This window comes from Salvelinus namaycush, chromosome 5, assembly GCF_016432855.1.
Source record: "Salvelinus namaycush isolate Seneca chromosome 5, SaNama_1.0, whole genome shotgun sequence".
NCBI lineage: Eukaryota > Metazoa > Chordata > Actinopteri > Salmoniformes > Salmonidae > Salvelinus > Salvelinus namaycush.
In genome coordinates, this window is record NC_052311.1 from 49,070,012 (window position 1) to 49,087,163 (window position 17,152).

At 44.8% G+C, this 17,152-nt stretch overlaps 1 protein-coding gene across 1 annotated transcript in view; it reads left to right on the top strand.

Moving 5' to 3' along the window:
• Positions 1-17,152, top strand: part of LOC120047159 (ras/Rap GTPase-activating protein SynGAP-like) — a 99,249-nt gene that overhangs the window by 41,026 nt on the left and 41,071 nt on the right. Inside the window, exons 5-17 of the mRNA XM_038992692.1 lie at positions 715-830; positions 5,576-5,729; positions 6,310-6,408; positions 8,189-8,428; positions 8,686-9,015; positions 10,780-10,924; positions 11,046-11,190; positions 11,393-11,629; positions 11,896-12,097; positions 12,376-12,605; positions 12,914-13,127; positions 13,467-14,063; positions 14,236-14,706. Of these exons, the coding sequence (XP_038848620.1) occupies positions 715-830; positions 5,576-5,729; positions 6,310-6,408; positions 8,189-8,428; positions 8,686-9,015; positions 10,780-10,924; positions 11,046-11,190; positions 11,393-11,629; positions 11,896-12,097; positions 12,376-12,605; positions 12,914-13,127; positions 13,467-14,063; positions 14,236-14,706 (3,180 nt within the window). The remainder of the gene's footprint in view (positions 1-714; positions 831-5,575; positions 5,730-6,309; positions 6,409-8,188; positions 8,429-8,685; positions 9,016-10,779; positions 10,925-11,045; positions 11,191-11,392; positions 11,630-11,895; positions 12,098-12,375; positions 12,606-12,913; positions 13,128-13,466; positions 14,064-14,235; positions 14,707-17,152) is intronic.

The window sequence follows — 17,152 nt, forward strand, 5'->3', positions numbered from 1 at the left end:
CTCAGCCAATTCAGTAATGTAAGACTGTCATAAAAAGCATTGTGAGGTTATTCAGATACAATAGCAGCATGTCTCTCCTTCCACTCTGTGAGGAAAAGGCTGCATAGTAGCTGTATGGAACCTTATCCTGCATGTTGCGGGGAATGACATCATTCATTGATTTTCATTCTACTATTGAAGCCCTGTTCTCCCTGTCAGCACTTCTTATAAAAGACACAGTATCAACATAGATTAGACCTGTGTTATATACTGACTAAATCAGCTGATTAAAATCAGGGGAATATGGTTGCATGGAAGCACAGGACAGAACTGCACTGCAATATGAAGCTCCTATTTTTACTGAGGTCCAGTGTATGCTGTTGGATTGTGGGTATATTTATGGCACAACACCACCCACTGTTGGTTACCAGATGATACTACACTATTCTACTGCTGCTGTATTGTGGATGTATGACTGATATAATATGCAATAAATCTTTCTGTTGCTCTCCCCCTTCATGCATCTGTCATTCACTAAATCACATATGTCCTCTGTTCTTCTTCCAATCCATTTTGGGCACGGAATATCGATCTTTCCTTACTCACCCTATTCCCCCTCTCTACAACTCTGATCTTTCTCCTTTCCTGCGTCCCCTCCCTCCCTCTTTCCATCCCCGTTTCACACCCTCTCATTCTTCACCTCCTCCTCCCTCTCTCCATGGCTGCCCTGTTCAGAGTTTCCTCAGTAGAAGGTTGAAGGGCTCTATCAAGAGGGCTAAGAGTCAGCCCAAACTGGACCGCACCAGCAGCTTTCGACACATGATCCGCTTCCGTAGTGCCGACCAGGACAGGTACGAGTCTCTGTGTGTGTCTGTGTGTGATTCTGTGAGGGTGTGCGTGTGTTCCCTGCTCTCTCTGTTCCGGAGCAGGTCAGGCAGGCACTTAACTTGTCTTTCTAAGTGTGTGTGTGTGTACACTCCTACCTGTGTGTCCACATGTATGTGGGACTCTTAAAGATGCTTTCTTGTGCCTATTTTGGATACCTTTCAAGGACAATCTGGCATCTTTTACTATTACTCCTAGCTTTAGTGAAACCAGTAAGCCTTGACAGTAAGTGTTTGTTTCACAACCACCCCTTTCAGTGCCGCTGCACTCCCATTTTACATAGTACATTTTTTATGACTGCTTAATACATGGAGAATACCAATGGAAGATTTAATAAAAAAGTCCTGACCTCTCCATGGCAACCATCAGACAGCCGTATGGCCACAGAACAGACATACAGTTGAAGTCGGAAGTTTGTATACACTTAGGTTGGAGTCATTAAAACTTGTTTTTCAACCACTCCACAAATTTCTTGTTAACAAACTATAGTTTTGGCAAGTCGGTTAGGACATCTACTTTGTGCATGACACAAGTAACTTTACCAACAATTATTTACAGACAGATTATTTCACTGTATCACAATTCCAGTGGGTCAGAAGTTTACATACACTAAGTTGACTGTGCCTTTAAACAGCTTGGAAAATTCCAGAAAATGATGTCATGGCTTTAGAAGCTTCTGATAGGCTAATTGACATCATTTGAGTCAATTGAAGGTGTACCTGTGGATGTATTCCAAGGCCTACCTTCAAACTCAGTGCCTCTTTGCTTGTCATCATAGGAAAATCAAAAGATATCAGCCAACACCTCAGATTTTTTTTTTGAAATCCACAAGTCTGGTTCATCCTTGGGAGCAATTTCCAAACGCCTGAAGGTACCACGTTCATCTGTACATACAATAGTACGCAAGTATAAGCACCATGGGACCACGCAGCCGTCATACTGCTCAAGAAGGAGAGGCGTTCTGTCTCCTAGAGATGAACGTACTTTGATGAGAAAAGTGCAATCAATCCCAGAACAACAGCAAAGGACCTTGTGAAGATGCTGGAGGAAACAGGTACAAACGTATCTATATCCACAGTAAAACGAGTCCTATATCGACATAACCCGAAAGGCCGCTCAGCAAGGAAGAAGCCACTGCTCCAAAACCGCCATTAAAAAAGCCAGACTACGGTTTGCATCTGCACATGGGGACTTTTTGGAGAAATGTCCTCTGGTCTGATGAAAGAAAAATATAACTATTTGGCCATAATGTCCATCATTATGTTTGGAGGAAAAGGGGGAAGCTTGCAAGCCGAAGAACACCATCCCAACCGTGAAGCACGGTGGTGGCAGCATCATGTTGTGGGGGTGCTTTGCTACAGGAGGGACTGGTGCACTTCACAAAATAGATGGCATCATGAGGTAGGGAGAATGATGTGGATATATTGAAGCAACATCTCAAGACATCCGTCAGGAAGTTAAAGCTTGGTCGCAAATGGGTCTTCCAAATGGACAATGACCCCAAGCATTCTTACAAAGTTGTGGCAAAATGGCTTAAGGACAACAAAGTCAAGGTATTGGAGTGGCCATCACAAAGCCCTGACCTCAATCCTATAGAAAATTTGTGGGCAGAACTGAAAAAGCGTGTGCGAGCAAGGAGGCCAACAAACCTGACTCAGTTACACCAGTTCTGTCAGGAGGAATGGGCCAAAATTCACCCAACTTATTGTGGGAAGCTTGTGGAAGGCTACCCAAAATATTTGACCCAAGTTAAACAATTTAAAAGGCAATGCTACCAAATACTAATTGAGTGTATGTAAATTTCTGACCCACTGGGAATGTGATGAAATAAATAAAAGCTGAAATAAATCATTCTCTCTACTATTATTCTGACTTTTCACATTCTTAAAATAAAGTGGTGATCCTAACTGACCTAAAAGAGGGAATTTTTACTTGGATTAAATGTCAGGAATTGTGAAAACTGAGTTTAAATGTATTTGGCTAAGGTGTATGTAAACTTCAGACTTCAACTGCATCTCTCTTAGTCTCTCCCTCTGTTTTCTCATCGACCCTGTCACTCCCTTCTTCTCTAAATTACCCTCAGTTTACATAACAACTTGATTTCCTCTGAGAGGTTCTCTCTCCCACCGTCTTCCCCCTCTCCTTCTCTCTCCCTCTCGCCCTCTCTTTCTCGACCTCCCCCACTGTCCTTTATTTCTCTCATTCTGACTCATTTCTTTGGATCTATTTTTCTCTCTCTCTCCTATCTTTCTCTCTCTCTCTCTCTATCCCTCTCTTTCCTACTCTACTGTAAGTATTCAATGTTCTGATGCACCTTATGAGTGAATGTCCACAAAAACAGTGGCACGGGGAGAATGTGAGAGAGCTGGGTGCATCAGGGACATCATAGTAGGGAGACTGTTACCTTCTTTTCTCTGCTTTTTCTGTGTTGTGGTCTCTGTCATTCCCCTTTCTGTCATTCTGTATCTGTCTCCTCTTCAGTTCAGTGGCATTGTGGCATAATCGGTGTGTGTGTGTGTGTGTGTGTCTGTATGTATCAGTGTGGGCGGGCATGGCGGGCAAGCGTCATGGACAATTCTATTCACGTGTTGATCTGTTCCTTATGCATGTACAGTATGGCTGTCAATAGAAATATAGCTTTGTTGTCCAAGAACTATCATGATAACACTATTGTGGTTATGCTCAAATCTAATCTAATCCAGTGAAACTCTAATTGAATGCTAATGTGTTGACTTCTTCAGTTGACAATTAGACCCGTTGTGAGACTAGCGTCGCATTGTTTTTTGATGTGACCTCTTTTCAAGCTCACAGAACACAGGAGTTGTGAGTACAGACGGATTCCTTTGGCATGAAAAGCAGAATGGTTGCGTGCTGTTTCTCATTTTTTCAGGATCAGATATGCTCAAGTGTATCTCAGAAAAACTCCACTGGGCCTGCCGTTATGAAAGATCTCTGGCTCTCTGTGCCCTCAATGACTGATTGTATTCCACTCCGCTTGTCACAGTTCGATTTGTTAGTGAGATTGTAGGGAGCTATAAACAGAGGGTAGTCCCTTTAGTGCAAGAAGTGTAGACCGACATTCAAATGGAAAATATTGACAGTGGTTGCATTTTCTTTGGCCACATGGTGCCAGTTGCCTTGTTGACTTAATCATCCACCTAATCAAATCAAATTGTATGTGTCACATGCTTCGTAAACAACAGGTGTAGTCCTTACAGTGAAATACTTACTTACAGGCCCTTCCCAACAATGCAGAGAAAAGAATTGAAAAATAATAACACAAGGAATAAATACTGCTCCTTTTGACGGTGGACGGCACGCTGGAGTCTTACGTGGGCTCCACACTTCTGCGCACCTGAACCACTCATCAAGCGCAGGAGCTTCAGTCTGGCCCATGATCCACGGAGCCAGGTCCGGCTGAAAACCCAGAACACACTGGAAGGTGCTCAAACCAGTGGAGGAGTGTCGGGCAGAGTACGCCCAGAACTCACTACATGGGAGGAACCGAGCCCCCAGACGCTCGTCGGGGGGGGGGGGGGGGGGGGGCACTGTCACGTCTACTCCCGCTCCTCCCCTCCTCTCTCCCAGACAGCTGTGGCCCATTCCAACACCCGCTCAGTCAGCAGAGAAATAACCGTGGCAATCTTGGAACTCTCGGTGGTGGGGGCTCCCATCTGGTGCGTAAAGTAGAGGGAGCACTGAAGTAGGAAGCCACGGCATTTAGATGGGGTGCCGTCAATTTATCCGGGAGGAACAAACGGTCATCGCTGACCTGAATGGGTTGCGGAATGGGCTGTTGTCCTGGCTCACTGGGTCGACTGGTTGTAGAGTATCCTCCGCTAGTTGACGGCAACGCCTCCCGGGTATGTTCGAGATGTTGCACACTGCGAAGAACCTCTTCCATAGCTGTCCCCATTTGTGCCAGCTGGTCATGGTGTTGACGTAGAAGGTATCACTGCTTGTCGACCGTCTGGGAGATATTCTGTTTTCCTGCTGCTTCCATTGTTGGAGTCAGTGATGCCTCATGATGACGTGCAGGTGCACGTAATGTTTGATTGCAGGTGTGCATAATGATGGATTCTAGGATCGGTGGTTAGTATACGGGCGACGTCGAATGCCGGAGGGGAGGAGCGGGAGTAGACGTGACTATCAAGGCACAAGGCGAGACCCACATGCAGACACAGGAGGTAGATGGTTGGAGTCCTACAATGTTTAATAATCCAAAGGGGTAGGCAAGAGAATGGTCGTGGACAGGCAAAAGGTCAAAACCAGATCAGAGTCCAGGAGGTACAGAGTGGCAGACAGGCTCGTGGTCAAGGCAGGCAGAATGGTCAGGCAGGCGAGTCCAGAAACAGGCAAGGGTCAAAACCAGGAGGACTAGAAAAAGAGAATAGCAAAAGGAGTACGGGAAAAACACGCTGGTTGACTTGACTAAACGTACAAGACGAACTGTCACAGAGAGACAGGAAACACAGGGATAAATACACTGGGGGAAATAAGCGACACCTGGAGGGGGTGGAAACAATCACAGGAACAGGTGAAACATGTTCTAAAACTTTTGACCGGTAGTGTATATGTGGCTGTTTGGCTGTGGGAGAGTTACCCTTTATAACCACAGTTCAGAATGCTGTGTACTGTATCCTTGATGCGGTGTAATGTAATGTCTGGGATTCACTCTGCTCCTCTCACTGTGTCTCTGCTCCCCACCCAGAACGCGCCTGATGCAGAGCTTCAAAGAGTCCCACTCCCATGAGTCCTTGCTGTCTCCCAGCAGCGCAGCCGAGGCGCTGGACCTCACCCTGGACGAGGACGCCATCATCAAGCCCGTCCACTCCAGCATCCTGGGACAGGAGTACTGTTTCGAGGTGAGGCTGACATGACACACACACACACACAAACACAGATAGCGCTACTAATTAAACCTGGGTTCAAATACTATTTTGAAATCATTTGAAATCATTTTGCTGGGCTTGATTGAGCTCTGTGCACTGGAACCAATAGAAGAAGATAAAGTTCAAATCCTGCCCATCTGCCACTCCAGGCAGGCTAAAGCAAACACATGAACACATATTAAAGGTTTCAAGTAGCATTTGAACCCAGGTCTGTCTACTAATGTTACTAATGCTACTAATGTTAGGTAGAAGTCTCTCCATTGGCATCAATAAAAGGATTTATTGAATAAGGCTGTGATTTTTTTAAATGTAGTTATCTGTGGAAAAGATATCAAAAAGACAGCCAACAAGCGGCTCGAAATGAGCTCATGTCCCAAGTTGATTTTCTCAGAAATTTGTTGTGAAAACGGCTTTCACTGCATGGCTCACTTTCCCATAGCCGACGTGTACATGACACAAGTCTCTATGATTAAAGGACGTTGTTATGCCACTTGTCATCTTCTCCCAAGTTGCTAATGGTTGTGGCTGTTGATGTTACCGTTGGTAACCTCAGGTGACTACGGCTTCAGGAACCAAGTGCTTTGCATGTCGCTCGGGTGCAGAGAGAGACAAATGGATCGAGAATCTTCAGAGAGCTGTCAAACCCAACAAGGTGGGGAAACAACGACGAGAAATTAAGTTACTTCTCTGTCTGTCAGTGCTTCTCTCCTTCTCCCCTGTCTTCAATATGTCTGTGTCAATCTGAGCATTTCCTCATTTTTTTTACTGTAACCTCCATGTGCTCTCTGTTTGTCTATATCTGTAATGTATAGTCATCAAATACAGTACATGTTAAAACACAGCACTTCTACACTATCATCAGAGTTAAATAAAGAACGAAAAAGACGCAAACTCAGCACTTTAGATGCGGTTGATTAAAACAGATCTTCTAATTTCAGCTCAGCTTGATCTCCTAGGTCTGCGTAATAGGCCCCTTCCCCCCTCCCTCTTATCAAAAGAGACATTACACGAGACAGATAACTGCTCTTGATGGCAGCAAGGGAGCTGCAGTTATTAAGGCAAACCGAGAGGAAACATCAGCCCAAGTGGATTGACTCATCCAGATGCTGTGACTGCAGGGTTCCTGGCTGAATCACGGGGCTCCAAGGACTCGACACGGGGGCTCCGAAATATCCTCTGCACCCTCATGAATCTCCAACCAGATACATGATGGGAGAGATAAGACGAGGTGCGATGTCGATAGAGACCAGGATGTTCATTAGGTTTCGTCAACCATCGCTGGGTAGACAGACGCTCTTGATTCTTCTTCCTACTGAAATTCCTGATGAACGGTTGAAAGGGTTGTATCGGCGGACGTCCACATTTATTGTCAGGCGGCATACCAATGGAGTACTTAAGAAATAACAACTTTGGAAAATTGGTGATATACTTAGCAATCTAAATTCGGTATTAAGAGCTGAGCTAAGCCGGGGCTGAGTGATCCAGTGGCATTTCAGACTAGTTAAAATGACTGACCCCTGACTAGAACATCACTCTGTGCAATCTGCACAGCACGCTCTCCTCCCATGGGGGATTTCAGACATAGTTGGCTCTTTGTAAACATGTTCAGAAGATGCAGCTCTCTGCTGCAACATTACCAATCACACATCCACTTTCTGTCTCTCATGCCTCCAGTACATATGTGTTATCTAATTTATCTCCATCCGTATGTGTGCATATTCTTCTTAGACTGTTCTTAACCAGTGGTGGAAAAGGTACTGAATAGTCATACTTGAGTAAAAGTAAAGATACCTTAATATAAAATGACTCAAGTAAAAGTGAAAGCCACCCAGTAAAATACGACTTGAGTAAAAGTCTAAAAGTATTTAGTTTTAAATATACTTAAGTATCAAAATTAAATTGCTAAAATATACTTAAGTATCAAAAGTAAAAGTATAAACCATTTCAAATTCTTTATATTAAGCAATCTTGGTGGCACAATTGTATTTTTTTATTGACGAATAGCCAGGGGCACGCTCCAACACTCAGACGTAATTTACAAACAAAGCATTTGTGTTTAGTGAGTCCGCCAGAACAGAGGCTGTAGGGATGACCAGGGATGTTCTCTTAATAAGTGTGTGAATTGGACCATTTTCATGTCAAAATGTCACGAGTACTTTTGGGTGTCAGGGAAAATGTAGTAAAAAGTACATTATTTTATTTTGGAATGTAGTGAAGTTAAATATAAATAGTGAAGTACAGATACCCCCAAAAAACTACTTAAGTAGTACTTTAAAGTATTTTTACTTAAGTACTTTACACCACTGTTCTTAACCCACTCAACCCTCCCTCTCCCTTTGGCTTTCTTTTTCTCTTTGGTCTTTTTCCCTTTGGTTTTCTTTCCTCCCTGTTCTGCCTTGTCCTTTTGCCACCCTCTCTTTGCCCCTCTTCAGGACAACAGTCGGAGGGTGGACAACGTGCTGAAACTCTGGATCATCGAGGCGCGGGAGCTTCCCGCCAAGAAGCGCTACTACTGCGAACTTTGTCTGGACGACATGCTTTACGCACGCACCACCAGCAAGCCCCGGACTGACACCGTGTTCTGGGGTGAGCACTTTGAGTTCAACAACTTGCCAGCCGTGCGCAACCTACGCCTTCATCTCTACAAGGAGACTGACAAGAAGAGACGCAAGGTGAAGCGACAACTCTCTCACCAGTGTGCTAAACGGGATGAAACTGGTTAAAATTAAATTTTTTGCAGGCTGGTTAAATCACTGCTGGGGTTTAATGACAGCAGCTTGCCCAATGATTAAGACAAATAAATATACTTTAGTTTCATTACTATCCTCTTTTTCTCCTCTTTCTTAAAGGCCCAGGCCCCATAACTCTTGACCACAAAGTCCCACATTAAGTTTCTCTGATTTATGCCTTATTTCCCCTCTTCTACCAGGAAAAGAGCACATACCTGGGACTGGTCAGTATCCCTATCTCCAGCATCACGGGCCGACAGTTTGTGGAGCAGTGGTACCCGGTCATCCAGCCTAGCGTCCTGGCCAAGGGGCAAGCAGGGGGCAAGATGATCAATGCCTCCCTACGCCTCAAGTCCCGTTACCAGACCATGAGTATCCTGCCCATGGAGCTGTACAAGGAGTTTGCCGAGTATGTTACCAATAACTACCGGACTTTGTGTGCGGTGCTGGAGCCTCTACTGAGCGTGAAGAGTAAAGAAGAGGTGGCCTGTGCGCTGGTCCACATACTACAGAGCACAGGGAAAGCAAAGGTAAGTATTGGCATGATACATTAAACAAGTTGTTACTTCAGTAGTACACGGTACAATGCAAGGTCATATTCCTGTATACACCAACCTCACTGTATCCTGTGTATATACCAGATAAATGCTGTTTTTGATTTGATAACATAATATTGATGGAACTTGAGCACATTATAGTGAGAATGTATGCACCTTATATTAATTCAACCACCTCAAATCACCATGCTCTGTTGACTACAACTGCTAAATGGGTGGTGGAGGGGGGGGGGGGGGGGGGGGCATTACTGCCAAATAGATCAGTGTCATAACCGTATTCTTTAAATACATAGGATGCTGTGTTGCGATGTAACCAGTGTAACATGTGTCATGCTAATGTAACCATCCTATTACTTGATGGCCCATGTTCTACCAATATGTCATGCAGACGAGCCATTGTTTACTTTACTGGCTACACTGGATATTCATTTGGGCACTTCATGGTAGGGCTCAATGCCATGCTATGTAGGAAATGTGCTGAACAGGCAAACATCGCTTCCATTGGTCAATTACCAATCAAATTATTATTGAATCACAAAACATAACAAAACATTCCATAGCATTTTTTACCTCTCTTTTGGATTCTTCCACAACCACAACCTCAGGTTCCCTTCGAAATCAGACTGTCTCCACCAGTATCTCCCTGAGAAATAAATGTTTGTGTGATGTCACTGTACCGAATGTATAGCTAGATGATGCATTGTTTGGGTGGTCCTAGGTTGAAAATGCTGTCAACCATCTAGCTAGCTAGCATTATCATCTACAAACCAAACACACTATCATGTCAACAATCTGTATATCTAGCTTTAGCTAGTTGAAATAAAGGCATTGGGTATCTAGTGTGGTTTATGCAGTGTATACATGATGTAGCTAGTTATCATTAGATTCTTTGAGTACAACAAAACAAAACAGTCCAAATACAAAAGATGTCGGCTAGCTAGCTAGGTAGCCATGTTAGCAAGCTTGAACATTGAACACACTAAGGTTAGCAGCTAATGTAGCTAAAAAACACAGGCTAAAAACGCAACCCAACACCTACCTACCTGTTCATGAGGATGGTGGCCATTTCGGCACCACTCTTCCACCTTTCAAAATTTATTCCAATGTTTATCCGGTTTCTGGGTTGGTCATGAGCAGTCTTTTTCGTGCTTCTTTTTCTCTTTTGGGGTCGAGTTGATTCAGATCCAAGAACTGAGAATGATGCTTGTTTTTGTCTACATTTTCTGAAAATGCTGACCCTGCTACCAGGACAGTTTATCTGCAAACAAGTTAGCTAGCTTGTTGGCTTCGTCTGCTCTGCATTTGTTTCTGGTGGCTGTAGCTTGCAAGTGACTTTCACTTCCTCTCCAGCTCAGGAGCATGGCAGCAGGGTCGTTCGAGTAGACAGGATTTAGTGCGAAGACATACCTTGCCCAGAAGGCCAGCCCAAGGCGGCTCAGTGCTCAATCCCCTTGTTTTCGTTCAAAGTGAAAACACAACAAAAGAAGTGGGGCGGCATGGAGGCGCCCACAACCTGCGGATTCTATCTTTAAGGCACTATGAACTACAAAATGAACATTAGTTTGACTACTTCTTGGTTTTCTTACCAAACCATAAGCCAAAAGAGATAACAAATTACATTCTGACCTGAGGAAAGGCGTTATATCCTCAAAATTGAATTTGAGAGTACCCAATAGATTATAATTTCATGTTTTAAAAAGAAAGTCTATGCTATGTTGACGTTTTGTTTTTTCCCAGGATTTTCTTTCGGACATGGCGATGTGTGAGGTAGATAGATTCACTGACCGAGAACACCTTATCTTCAGAGAGAACACTCTGGCCACCAAAGCCATAGAAGAGTACCTCAAGCTGATTGGACATAAGTACCTCAAAGATGCAATAGGTGTGGCCTTCGAATGCTTCACATTAATCACTCAATACATGTTGTTGAACTGTTCTTGCTGTGATATATTCATTATCTTTCTGTGTTTGCCTAATGGTCAGTGATATTGTGTTTGTTTCAGGGGAGTTCATAAGGGCACTGTACGAATCAGAAGAGAACTGCGAGGTGGACCCCATGAGGACACCACCCTCTGTCCTTCCAGATCACCAAGCCAATCTCCGCATGTGCTGCGAACTGGCACTCTGTAAAATCGTCAACTCCCATTGGTCAGTAGATGACATATGAGTGCTTACTCTTTTTTTCATTCAATCAGGATTACTCCTGGGCTACAGCACCCAAAGACTTATTTACAGAATTTTGATTGTTGAACACCAGATTTGTATTCAGTAGTTGGGATACACTGCCTGACTAAAGCAGAATATCCTATCAAATGATAATAACACACTGAATATTTGTGTCTCTCTGCAGTGTGTTTCCTCGAGAGCTGAAGGAGGTGTTTGCCTCGTGGAGGGTGCGCTGTGCGGAGAGGGGGAGGGAGGACATCGCAGACCGCCTAATCAGCGGCTCCCTTTTCCTGCGCTTCCTGTGTCCGGCCGTCATGTCTCCCTCCCTGTTCAACCTGACCCAGGAGTACCCAGACGAGCAGACGTCACGCACGCTCACCCTCATCTCCAAAGTGGTGCAGAACCTGGCCAACTTCTCCAAGTCAGCTCATTCATTCACTACAACTTATAATGTTATGCTTATGCTAAAACTTTTGTAATATTTTGAGTATTTTTCCAGGACACAGATTAAGCCTAATCCTGGACTAGAAAGCGTGCTCAATGTAGATTCTCCATTGAAAGTGCTTATTAGTTATTAATCCAGGGTTGGGCTAATTCTGTGTCCGGGAAACCAGCCAATGATGTAATCTCTCTGAGTATACAGCATTTTGACTCTTCTTCTTCTCTCTCTCTTTCACACTCCCTCAGATTTGGTATGAAAGAGGAGTACATGTGCTTCATGAATGAGTTCTTAGAGATGGAGTGGGGCTCCATGCAACAGTTCCTCTATGAGATCTCCAACCTGGACAGTGTGAGCAACGCGGGGGGCTTCGAGGGCTACATCGACCTGGGCAGGGAGCTGTCCATACTGCACAGCCTCCTCTGGGAGGTCATGGCCCAGCTCAGCAAGGTAGGGAGGATCAGGGTAAATATTAACAATATAACCTCTACAATATATGACCAATAGATAACCAATGTGATGTTATTCAATAATGATTGAGTCCAATTAGGAATCAGTACAATAAAATAACTATATATGGTCTTGACACACCAGTAATCTGAAAGTATGAGTCAGTAGAATGAATGGAATGATTAAGTATACTTGCAATTTTCAAGGATAAGATACTTGAAAAATTTAACCATTTGAATGCTTTTCCTATTGTCATTGCTAACTTGTATTCATGTCAGTCTTCTAACCCTAACCCACAGGATGCTATTATCAAACTGGGTCCCTTGCCCCGCCTCTTGAATGACATCAGCATGGCCCTGCGTAACCCCCACCTGCAGAGGCAGCCCAGCCAACAGAACCAGACAGATAGAGTCCATGAGAGACAGACGGAGAGGCTGCTGTCACGACCCAGCTTCCACAGGGGAGTCTCCTCGGAGTTCCAGAATCTCATGATGAAGGATCTCAACAGGTAGTGCCCTGGCTTTATTTAATCCTATGGGCCTATTTCCTGGAAACAGGTTAAGTATAGTCCTGGACAAAAAAGCATTTTGAATGGAGAATTTCCGTTGAACATACTTTTTTGTCTAGGATTAGGTTTAATCTGTGTTGGGGAAACCAGTCCTAGGAGGATGGTTGGTTGGTACGTTTGTTAAAGTTTTGCCTTTCCCGCCATAAGGCTGTAATTGGGTTGTGCCTTTTGTGCCAAACTTATAATACACCTATAACCTTGTCATCGTCTTCTCCAATCTGTTGCCATGTGTTGTTGCCTTTCTTCAGCTCCATAGATATCACTCGCTTGCCTTCCCCTACATCTGGTGTGTCCGGTGGGGGGGTCATGCCGTCTCGTGCTCATGCTCAGCTGAGTTTCCAAGAGCGTGATCACCCACATCGAGCCTCCAAAGACGTTTTCTATGTAACCCGCCCTCCCTTGGCCCGATCCAGCCCTGCCTACTGCACCAGTAGCTCTGATATCACCGAGCCAGACCACAAGGTTAGTTGAATTCTAGAGTTTTGATAGCATTAAGATATGTTAGGAGCCATGTTCTACAGGAAACTATGTAAACTGCACATCTCCTTTCCATGTGGTAGCCAAGTCTGGCAGACGACTGCAGGATAGTATGGCAGCTGTGCGCTCATAGGAAAATGATGCATGTACCTTAGTGGTAAGTCATGGGACATGCAATTCAGGTATACAACCACCCCCCTCAATAGATAAAACACTTAATCAACTTATTGGCACTTTAGAATTGGGCACACAAGGGTGTTAGCTATATCAATCTAGTCTAGGTGCTCAGTGTCAATAAAGTGTATATCTATGATGGACCTCCAGGACTCCACAATGAACAGCGTGTCTAACCTGCAGTCGGTGGCCATGCTCAACTCCTCCCAGGCCTCCATCACCGGCATGGGCAGCTTCGGAGGGCTCAGCAGCCATGGTGGAGGAGGCCTGGGCTCGGGCCTGAGCGGCCAGCTCCGGGCCGGGGGCCGCCACTCGGCCGGCTCGGGGGGATCCAGCATGTCAGGGGGCCTCCGGCTGAGCCAGTTGAGCCAGATGGGCACCACCACCGACTCGCTGTCCCAGCAGCAGCAGCAGCAGGCCGCCGCCCTGAGATACCCGCTCTCCTTCCAGAACCCCCTGTTTCACCTGGCCACCGGCACTGCAGATGGACCCCACCTTCACCACCAGCACAGCAGGGCCCATCTCCCGCCGCCCCTGCTCCTGGCCCCGGAGCCTGACCCCGGTGGCTCGCACCAGGCCTACATCCCCCAGTTTGCCCACGGGGGGTTCTCCCGCAGCGAGGACCTGTCCACCCTAAGGACCGGGGCAGGGCACCTGGGGCAGCCAGCCATTATCCACTCACACAGCTATAGCGACGACTACAGCAGGGCTGATTACGCACGGCGGCAACTATCCATGCATGGGCAGGTATGGATTAATTTAAGGTCAAGAATGTGTTTACAATCATGTTCTACTTTTGTGCAAATTAGCCTTTTTGTCTCTCCTACATGATAATAATTTAATTGTTTGTAGCCTACATTAATAGGATTAGCATAATGTAAACATCTGAAACTTGGTGTTCTCTAATTGTCCTTGTTAGGATAATCTTCAACAGCAACAGCAGATGGGCATGGCCTCTCAGACTGGTACCTCCCACTCCTCCCTGGCCACACCCCCCTCCACAGTCCAGCCCGCACGCCAGAGCTCCATCGCCCCGCCTTCCGCTCAACGCGTCAAATCACAGACCTCCCATCAGCTGTCTGTCAGTGCGGCTGCTGCTCCCACACCATCCGCTAAGACACGACCGCCCAGTGCCAACCTATCGCCAGAGTCGGGCTACGGAGGTCGGCAACAGGCACCGCGGCAACAGCTGTCGGTCAAAGACAACACAGCCCCTGGACTGCCCCACCAGCAGAGCTCTGTCAGGGAGAGCCAGGGCCCCCAGGGGCCACCGGGAGGCACTACAACGACCATACAGCAATTGCAGCAGCAGCAGCAGCAACAGCAACAGCAACAACAACAACCACAGCAACAGCAACAGCACCTGCTTAAACCTTCCATCAGCAAACAGGTATGCAGGCTACTGTACTCTATTGTGTAATTCAATCTACCCTTAAATCTGACAACAAACTCATAGCTGTCACTGTTAGTTCCTCTCACTCTGAAAAGAGCATTATATAACAATTCCAACACACCTCTCAATTACAGTTCAACCATGCTATCTCTTGCACAGTTGTTTCTAACCAACCCCAGAGTCCCAGTGACCTGTACGATTAAATAGGGCCAAGGGTCACCCCCTCATGTAGTACACAGTAGTGGTGCGTGGGTAAAATCACTGGGGAAGTCAGAAAAAAAAGCCATATTACAACTTATGTGTTGTGATAATTGCTTTGTTTGCTCTATAACCTGTTAGTTCATATGCCTTGCGACCCTGATATATAGGCCTAAGGCCTAGTTAATAAGAAGACACAGTGGTAGAATAAATTCAACCACACCTGGCGAAGTCCACAAAGCATATTGCATGTAACAAACAGTTGCATGATCAAGTTAATGTTTCCAACATTTCCGGACCACTAAATAACTATTGATTTAGAACCACGGAAAGTTACCACAAGACGCAAAGAAAACAGGAGTTACCTCAACTATTCCAGCACCATTTTTTTTTTTTATTCAACATTTTGGGGTCACTTAGAAATGTCCTTGTTTTGGAAAGAAAAGCAAATTTTTTGTCCATTTAAAATAACATCAAATTGATCCTAAATAGAGTGTAGACATTGTTAATGTTGTAAATGACTGTTGTAGCTCGAAACGACTGATTTTTAATGGAATATCTACATAGGCGTACAGAGGCCCATTATCAGCAACCATCAGTCCTGTGTTCCAATGGCACGTTGTGTTAGCTAATCCAAGTTTATCATTTTAAAAGGCTAATTGATCATTAGGAAACCCTTTTGCAATTATGTTAGCACAGCTGAAAACTGTTGTTCTAATTAAGGAAGCAATAAAACTGGCCTTCTTTAGACTAGTTGAGTATCTGGAGCATCAGCATTTGTGGGTTCGATTATGGAAGTTTACATACACTTAGGTTGGAGTCATCAAACTCGTTTTTCAACCACTCCACAAATTTCTTGTTAACAAACTATAGTTTTGGCAAGTCGGTTAGGAAATCTACTTTGTGCATGACACAAGGAATTTTTCCAACAATTGTTTACAGACAGATAATTTCACTTATAATTCACTGTATCACAATTCCAGTGGGTCAGAAGTTTACATACACTAAGTTGACTGTGCCTTTAAACAGCTTGGACAATTCCAGAAAATTATGTCATGGCTTTAGAAGCTTCTGATAGGCTAATTGACATAATTTGAGTCAATTGGAGGTGTACCTGTGGATGTATTTCAAGGCCTACCTTCGAACTCAGTGCCTCTTTGCTTGACATCATGGGAAAATCAAAATAAATGAGCCAAGACCTCAGAAAAAAAATTGTAGACCGCCACAAATCTGATTCATCCTTGGGAGAAATTTCCAAACGCCTGTATGTACCACGTTCATCTGTACAAACAATAGTACGCAAGTATTAACACAATGGGACCACGCAGCCGTCATACCGCTCAGGAAGGAGAGCGTTCTGTCTCCTAGAGATGAACATACTTTGGTGCAAAAAGTGCAAATCAATCCCAGAACAACAGCAAAGGACCTTGTGAAGATGCTGGAGGAAACAGGTACAAAAGTATCTATATCCACAGTAAAATGAGTCCTATATCGCATAACCTGAAAGGCCGCTCAGCAAGGAAGAAACCACTGCTCCAAAACCGCCATTAAAAAAGCCAGAATAAGGTTTGCATCTGCACATGGGGACAAAGATTGTACTTTTTGGAGAAAAGTCCTCTGGTCTGATGAAACAAAAAATAAAACAGTTTGGCCATAATGACCATCATTATATTTGGAGGAAAAAGGGGGAGGCTTGCAAGCCGAAGAACACCATCCCAACCGTGAAGCACGGTGGTGGCAGCATCATTTTGTGGGTGTGCTTTGCTGCAAGAGGGACTAGTGCACTTCACAAAATAGATGGCATCATGAGGGAGGAAAATTATGTGGATATATTGAAGCAACATCTCAAGACATCAGTCAAGAAGTTAAAGCTTGGTCGCAAATGGGTCTTCCAAATGAACAATGACCCCAAGCATACTTCCAAAGTTGTGGCAAAATGACAACAAAGTCAAGGTATTGGAGTGGCCATCAAAAAGCCCTGACCTCAATCCTATAGGAAATTTGTGGGCAGAATTGAAAAAGCGTAGGCGAGCAAGGAGGCCTACAACCCTGACTCAGTTACACCAGCTAATTGAGTGTAGGTAAACTTCTGACCCACTGGGAATGTGATGAAATAAATAAAAGTTGGGGGGAGAGCTAGCATGTTGGAGTGAACGGCTGTGTGTGAGAGGCTCCTGCAACTTTTTTGCGAAATAATCTAACTTAACCTACTTTATGGCACTTTTTACAACAAACGTTTCTTTCC